The sequence below is a fragment of the Lupinus angustifolius genome, chromosome LG09 (genome assembly GCF_001865875.1).
Source record: "Lupinus angustifolius cultivar Tanjil chromosome LG09, LupAngTanjil_v1.0, whole genome shotgun sequence".
Taxonomy (NCBI): Eukaryota; Viridiplantae; Streptophyta; class Magnoliopsida; order Fabales; family Fabaceae; genus Lupinus; species Lupinus angustifolius.
In genome coordinates this window covers 12,298,880-12,307,720 of record NC_032017.1, presented here as the reverse complement: position 1 = coordinate 12,307,720, position 8,841 = coordinate 12,298,880, and the positions used below count along the sequence as shown (strand labels likewise).

Below are 8,841 nucleotides of genomic sequence, written 5' to 3'. Positions count from 1 at the left end.
TGACATGCATATATTTGATGTTACTATATTTATATTTTATAGCAGATTTTTCGTTAAAGATTGGCCAAATTTTGCAACATGTGGTAACCATGCACTATTAAGAGAGACCCGGTCACTGCTTTTGTCTCCATTCATCCAATATGCCATGTTACTCTCCCCATCTTACTCTATTTCAAGAATTTTATATCATTTGCATCACTCATAATATGCATGCAGGTGCTGCTTCTGCTATATCATATACTTAAAACACTAATCAAATTTAATATTCTTTGGCTAATTTTGCTTCTAACATGATCAAGTTCAATTTTTGAGAAGTGGGTATCTGTGAATTTTGTGTTTAATATTGTTTTGTAGTAATGTATAATAGGAAAAAGCTGTTTCTTAGAATCTGATCAGTTTTTTATGTGTGACCCATGATTTAATTTGCTTGATTTATTTTCATAGAGTAGGATTTTGATAGTACTTTTTTGTAGCTAAATTTCTAAGATTTGAGTGTCCAATTCTTATGAAAGTGATTTTTTTGTCAATTTTTCTATTGAGGGATGAAAACTAAATTTTGTAAATTTGGCAGAGATAGAAAGAGTTTTATGTGAGTTGGATAGAGAGTTTAGAAGGAGGACTAAGATGAAAGGGATAATTGATGAAGGAAAAGAGATAAGTCCAATGTTTCCAAGGTTGCATGTTAAAGATGCAGAGAAAGGAGGACCAAAACCACCACCAAGGAATAAAATGGCTCTCTATGAACAATTCAACATTCCTTCTCAAAGTATTGCATCAGGATCAACATCATTGTATCCTCTACCACTCAGAAAATGCACTATTCCTTCAACTTCTAGCCATGTGAGTTTAGTAATTAATGTTCTTTGAATTTTCACTCTCACCTTTTCCTCATTTTGTATTTTCTATCTTTATTCCTTTCATATGCTATGGAAAGTATAGATTTTTGTACAAGTATTAACTATTAAGCTTGACTCAAGCTATCAATTTGCATGAAATCAACATACTAATTGGCATTCTCACAAGAAGATATGGCAGCAATCAAACCTTAGTTCCACCAGGTGGAGTCGGCTAAATGAAACGAATGACATCATAATACACTATCATATGCACTATAATAAAAAAATTGACATATAGTAAACCCCTTCTAATAAATAATAAACTCAGAAAGTTTTAAAGTATAATTCAAATAATAGTGATGAAAGAGTATTGTAGCCTTAAATTGTATCCAAATGGAGTTCACAACTATGTTAACAATGGTAAACTACTTAGCTATGTCTTATTTTCAAAGTATCGAATGATATTGTGATGCAGGTAAGTAGCAATCAAACCATCCAATTTTGCACCTCTAGTGCAGCTTCTGTTGTGGCTGAGAATATTCAAGTCTATGACTCCAGAAAGATCAACTTAAACAAATTGATGGTGAGTCTTGAGTTACAAGTTACCGAAATTCTAAACTTCATTTGCTTTGTCATTTACTGGTAAACATAATTTGTTTCAGCAACATAATTTCATCAATAGCAAGAAATCTCTGAAAATATTTGACGGTGAAGATATTTCTATAGCTTCGAGTTCGGATTTTGGGAAAAATTCAAGTTGTAGTATGATCCAAAATGACAAACTTGATAACTGTAATTTGATCTACCCTCTTAAAAGTCCAAGTTCATTAAGAAAGAAAGTGAGTTCACCTGAAACCATAGCACTGGAATTTGCACAATATGGGAAAAACCTTATGGAAGAGCATTTCAAAATGAGTCGAAAAGGGTGGAAGCCAGAGGAAGAGTCTGCTAATCCAATAGATGGTTTCTGTGGTATGGCAGATTCGTCGTTTCTCTCATTGAATAAAGATAAGAATTTTAAATCATCAATGAAAGAGCATAGATTCTTGAAGGAAGAAACTACAAGTATTTCGAAAGATTGCTTGAAAACATTGCAAGGTAACAATGCCGAGGCGCGTGAAGAGCATGATGAAGCATTTGCAAATATAGTCGATCTTCAGGACAACTGCATGAAAAAGACAGCAGACAATGATGTCTATAAATGTCCTGATGAGTTAGAAATTGGTAGAAGATGCTTATTGAGCAAGAGAGATAGGAATAAAGATGAGGAGACATGTAGAGATTATGATGCCTTAAATAGACCAACCTCAGAATGTAAAGTCGGCACGGATATTTCCCCTGACAGTGTTCTAGGAGTTATAGGATTAAAGAAATTTTGGAAAGCAAGAAAAACAATCATCAAGTAAGTTTATCTTTCAAATAATGTGTTTATGATTTTGGCCTTTCTATCTTTTTTGTTAAACTACTTAGATCTATCTTTGTATATTTTTACTGATAGACCCTATGAGATTCTGATACTTCTATTGCATGGTTTTCAATGTGATTCAATGTATTTTGTGGCCAAGTATTGCCTGAAAATATTTTCTTCATTCTTCAAATATGCAATCTTACATTGTTGTTTTGGATCTGTACTTATAACTAAGCTACTTTTTTCGGATTTAGTTACAGTGGTATGAGTTCCTGCTTTGCTTCTAGGCATTGAGATGTGCTCATACTCACATTGGTATTAAGGTGTGCCTATATAATTTTGCATTGTTATTTTTTATTTTGAGTTACAAACTTCAAATTTATGAACCTAGCTATTGTTTCAGATTTGTAGCTGAATGTTGAAATCTTGTTACTCTTATTGGTATACTAAATTTTTTGATGCATGTGAACTGAACTACTTGGTTCTCAAGTCTTACAATTCCTAAATTAGTGGTCTAATTAGCTATCAAAAATGAAATCAACAATGTTAATAACTTAGGGAAAAGATTGAAAAACTATAGCCCATATATGCATTGACATAACTAAAGACTTAATCATAAATTTATTACAGTAACTTCATCGCTAGAGCTGAAAATATACAGCTGCTGCTTACCAATCTTAAAGGCGGCCTCAGTGTACGAGATTTTCACTTAGTGGGGTCCGGTGAGGATAGATGTACGTAACTTTACCCCTTGTGCTTAGTAATCCTAATAATATTAAATAATAATGATCTTGTAATAAGTTGGACTAATATAATCAGGGTTGAAATTAAAATCTGAAGCAAACCATACAAAACCAGTGATCAAAGTAACCTTACCTCATTTAAATTGTAAGAACCAAAAATGTCAAGGAGAAAAGATTCTAATGTACCTTGAATCATGCAAATTATTTCTTGAATTTACTTATATATTTCAATCATGCTTCATTTTTTTATGTTTGTATTTTTGCTCCTTACTTGGACCTAACTCTAACATTGCTATACTCAGTCAACAGAGAATGTTCTTCATGCAAGTGTTTGAGTTGCATAGACTCATAAAGGTAAATTGCCAGATATTTGTATATCTTTCTTGCTAAAATCTCAAACTGTCATATGAAAGGAAACTACAATAATTCTCAAAAGCAGGTACAAAAAACAATTGCGGCATCACCTCATCTATTGCTCGAAGATAACCTCGTATCAAACAAACAATCACTAAAACCGTCCGCGATCAAGAAAATACAATCTGACTATCAACAAACAACCTCGATTGTTAAACTCAACACCAAGTCCGAGAAGCCTCCTACTGCTGAGCATGCTAAAAACATTGCATTTAGGAAGATTCCCCCCCTTCCTTGTCTCAACAACATAAGCAAAGGCCTACCATATTTCGTGCATGATTTACGAAACCCTGCTTTATGCCTTCCGGATATCAATATCAAACAGTCTCCAAGCTGTGTCTTCCCACCACCCGGAAATCAGTGGTTAGTTCCTGTCATGTCCCCGTCCGAAGGCCTTGTTTACAAGCCAATGGCAGGACCATGCCCTCCAAATCCTGGTTTCATGCCACCACCAGTACACAATGCTTTTAGTACAATGGCCTTCAATTTAGGAAGCAAGGATGCTACAGATGCAGCAGCTCTTTCTTCAGGTTCTCACCAAAGGACTGGAATCCCTTCCGGTTCCTCGTTACCGAATTCCTTACCACCACCATTCATGATTCCACCAATGTTACCAGTATCAGCTGTTGAACACATTTGGCAGTCTAATGGTCCTGAAGAGGCCAATTCTGCCATATTGTACCAGAGCTCGTCTAACCTGTCGAGCCAAGCGAGTCGCGCGTTATCGAGAAATGTTCCAACAAGTCATCACTCATTGAAAGAAAAAGAATCACAGACAAGTACAGCAACTAGTCCACCCAAAAGAGTGAAAGGAGATGTACTTCCTTTGTTTCCTGTTGCACCAACACTTTGGCCATCAACAAAAGATAAGAACAAAAATGTCGAAAACCAGCCACGAATTATCAAAGCCATGCCTCACAATCCAAAATCAGCAACTGAATCAGCAGCCAGAATATTCAGGTCAATACAAGAAGAAAGGAAATTTTTGTAATTAGCCTATGTCATGTTATGTCTATTAAGTATGTAACTATATATATATATATATATATATATGCCAATTTTGAAAAATATAACATTACACCCTATAACTGTATCTATAACCATTTTTTTCTCTGATAAATATATACCATGGAATACATTGACTACTACAATTAAGGTTTTTGGCAAGATAAGGAAGAATTCAGTGTTTTAAATAGTAGTTGTAGTCACGATTATGGTAACGGTTGTGGTTAGTGTGATTGTGGTAAATGCGATTGCTGCCATACGAATTGTGATCATTGCGGTCGTTGCCATGTAGATTATGACCATTGTCATGCAGATTATGGTCATTGCAGTGCAAATCATACTACAATTGCGGTGTGATACAGTTGTGGTGGTCACCGCAACCGCAATATTGTGACTCTGCAATTTCAATCAATAAAAGAAGCACATATGAAAAAGGGGTGATGATCCTCGTACCGGAGAGAAAAGTACCTTAAGATTGAAAGAAATAAATAATATTATAGGACATTTTTATCCTCTAAAATACAATGAGGTGACCTTAAGAACTGAAGCAGAAGTGTAACTTCGTGAAATGCATAAACTTCATATAGCTTGTAGGAAGAGGTCAAAAGAAATTACCATAATGGTTTTCTCATTTTTTAACATTATAAAAAGATTTAATATTACAATGTAAGTATTTTTACTCTGTCAGCAAATCTCCATCATTCATATATTGTAATATATAAATATGACTATAGGACTATAGTTATTATTGACTTTCAAATAAAAGTATGACTATAGTTATTATTGACTTTCAAATAAAAGTATTACAAATCAATAGTAGATGATATACTGACAATGTACAAAAATTTATACTATCAATACATAGATTTTAAATTCTTCTAAAAAAAATATATCCATATAAGTAACTAAACAATAGTTGAATCATTCATCTCTCATACAATAAGAGAGTATATTATTAATATGAAATTCCAACCTACACAACAAAAAAATAAATTGTAATATATAAATATGACTATAGGACTATAGGAGTATGAGTAGATCTATTAATTTGTATATGGAGTGTGACTACAAAATGAGAATCGTTGAATTATAGAATATATTATATATTGTTGGGTTGAAGGGGAGTTGGGAAGTGTATGAGGGAAAGGAAAGAAAAAGGATGAAGAGGAATAAAATATGATAAGACAAAAAGGAAATTGTAGAATAGGATATGTTTGCATATATGATTTTTCCTTCCTTCTTTAGAAAAAAAAACTTATATATAATTTATAAAAAATCAGAATTTAGTGGGGCACTTGTACCCTATAGTGGTGAGGATGGCTATGTCAAATATCATGAAGCTATAAGATTAAACATGTAGTTTAGAGTCATACATCAACTAGGAAAGTCGTGGTAATTTATTGATAGTTAGGAGTTATATTAAGAAATAAAGTGATGAGGTGATACTATAAAATGTGAATTAAGTTAATTTAATCCCTCTAAATCATTTGATGGATATCTTGTAAAGATAGTTTATTTATGTTTTTAAATTTAAATATTTTAATTAATTCAATTGAAATTATCAAATAAAAAACTAACTTTCCTTAAGTTTTGTAACATCTTCCAAATACATCTTATAAATATAAATATATATATATATATATATATATATATAAATATAAAGTCAAAACTTGAAATAACTATCATCATGATTCTATTTTCTATTTTGCCCTTAATATTTTTTATTTCTAAAGTAAAACTATATAATCCTAGATAAATTATAATTAATAGATCTCACTTTAAGTTCAATATTATAATAAATACAAAAATTATAATATGAAGTACATCCAATAAAAAATATTCTAATTCTCTAAAATAAAAAATACAAATTTAATACTTAATATCATAAAATAAGAATGTGGGTCGGCAGACATTTGTGTCTGTCATCACGCTAGTAATATTAATACTAAAAAAAGCAAGTCTTAAATGCCAGGATTTTTTTTCTAACGAATTTTTTGTGACATATTTTAATTTTAATTAAAAAATCGAAGATTGTACTGAAAATTGATATGTTTAATTATTTATAAAATTGGTGTATATCAATAAAATGTGCCTACCAGTTTTTCATTGTATAGTAACTACATCACTTTATTTGGGCTACAAAAATTTTCTGATGTGAATTAAAATGATTTAGAATTAATTATTGTTAACTTTATTCTTATGCTTTATGAATAGAATTTTCGTAAGAAGTTTTTGAAAAGTTTGTTTGGAAGTTCACTTTTGGATGATTTTAGAGGGAAAAGAAATAAATGATATATTTTTTAATTTTAAATAAAAAATACTTATATAATATATTTTTTATAAATAAGAAAAAAATAATAATTTATCATGAAAAATATCTTATCTTTTCATTCCTTATCTATTTATAAAAATAAAACAAAAATATTTTCATTTGAAATTAAAAAAAAATATCTATCCTCTTTCATTTCCCTTTGAAACTCATCAAAAACCAATTTAAAGCATGACATAAATTTATTAATTTGAGTTAAACAAGTTTAATCACTCGTCATATTCAATCGTCTAAATCAAATTAAATTATCAAAATGTATCTTTGAGAAACTACCCATTTTTGCAAACCCACCCAATAGAAAATTATGGCAACTAATATAATTGAAATTGACTACTTACTAGGCAATGTTAATAAATGTCATTAAGAATTTCATTTAAGAAATACTAGTTTCCTTCTTTTCATTCAACAAAATGCCCTTATACCATGTTTGAGAGTTGGGCTTCATGATTGATTTTTCACGTACACCGGGCTTCACAATTTCTTGAGAAATAGTCATACTCTCTTTGGTTAACTATATATAATACATAATTATATATGATATTATAATCTCTTCCAATCTTATTAAACAATCTAATCAATTATTATAACCTATATGGAACCTCTTTTGAATTGAGTTGATGTCCGGTTCCATTTCATAACATTAGTTAAATTATCTTGTCCTTTTACAAGTAATTTTGGAACTTAAAAAATTAAAGAAACTTGCTTCTATTTCATAAATTTTTGTAGCAATGTAGCTCACTCAGTGGCAGAACTACTAAAGAGCAGGTGCGCGCAACTGCCCCTGAAATTTAAAAAAAGAATATAATAAAAAATTTATTTTACATCTAAAATGACATAATTCTTTTATGTTTAAACTAGAAACTATTTTATTAATTTTGAACACTACATTAGAAGTACACAATGTTATTTTCACCATTATTTGCTATTAATTTATTCAGTATTCACACAACAATATAGTATAAAGTCAAAATTTCATTATCCTATTTAATATTCACTATTATTAGGAGTCATAAGGTGGTTCGTTGGTTAAGATGAAGAGTTTAAATAATGAAGTGAAGTAGATTATGAGTTCGAGTCTCACCATTATTATATTTAATATAAAAAAAAAACATAGTTATAAGGTGGTGTGACGGTAAATGAGAAGAGGTGAAGTGAAAGAGGTTGATGGTTCAAATCTCGCCCCACAATAAATACTAACATACTAATATTTATCGATAAAAAATATTCATCATTATTCATGCTTAATAAGAATAGTCCACAACAAAAACCATCACCCATTTGTGTGTAAAAAAATGATATATCCTTATACTAAATCTTCTTACCCATAAGAAATTAACATACATCACAAAGTAATACTTTGTTTATTAATGATTGGTTTACAAGTGAGCATATCACTTTATTTTAGGTGAGAGCATTCTTAGGAGGATATAACATTTTTTTTTACTTTTTTGTATGTACTTTTTAGCATAGTCTACATGTGTGTTTTATACCAATAATTTCTTTATGCTATATTCTTATTTCCTCAATTGATAATTTAACGTTGCAGTATCATTACTCATATTGGAGTGTAATTATTGACATTGTTGATACATTCTGAATTTTTGTTTAACATATTTAGTTGTTAATTAATATTATTTAGAATTAATATGTTATTTCAAAACTTCGAAACAATTATGTATATTTTTGTATATTTTATTATTCTTGAACCAATTAAAATTTGTTGCCCCCTCTAAACTTTTGATCAAGATTTGCTACTGAACTCACTAGTAACTCCTATTAATAATTATTATTTTGTTTTGCAGTTTTATTTCTCTTTTACAATTTAGAGGAATAAAATTATGATGAATAAAACAAAACCCAAAGGGGAAAAAACCTAAACAGTTGTAGTAATTAAAGACTTGCGGGCAACTATCATTGACAATTTAGGTTATTTTGCTTGCTCTACTCGTGTCTGCGTAATATTTGATTAAATTAGGACAAATATAGACATAACTGTCTTTGCAAAAAAGAGCAAGAAAAATTATATGTTGTTAATCCTAAATATGAGTAGGATGGGCTAACTAGCCACCGACTATACAATTAAAAAATTGAAAATATAATAAAAAA

The 8,841-nt window shown here is 30.2% G+C and overlaps 1 protein-coding gene across 3 annotated transcripts; it reads left to right on the top strand.

The window, feature by feature from the left end:
• Positions 207-4,501, top strand: LOC109355980 (ELF3-like protein 2). Of its 3 annotated transcripts, none has more exons than XM_019599286.1 (6): positions 207-314; positions 572-840; positions 1,312-1,419; positions 1,499-2,238; positions 3,290-3,341; positions 3,424-4,501. In XM_019599286.1, exons 2-6 carry the CDS (start codon positions 625-627, stop codon positions 4,390-4,392), a joined length of 2,085 nt encoding a protein of 694 aa, XP_019454831.1. In that variant the 5' UTR covers positions 207-314; positions 572-624; the 3' UTR covers positions 4,393-4,501. The 3 variants fall into 3 exon arrangements, with proteins under 3 accessions (XP_019454831.1, XP_019454832.1, XP_019454830.1); XM_019599287.1 differs by having other exon boundaries at positions 213-494; positions 3,427-4,501; XM_019599285.1 differs by having other exon boundaries at positions 213-494.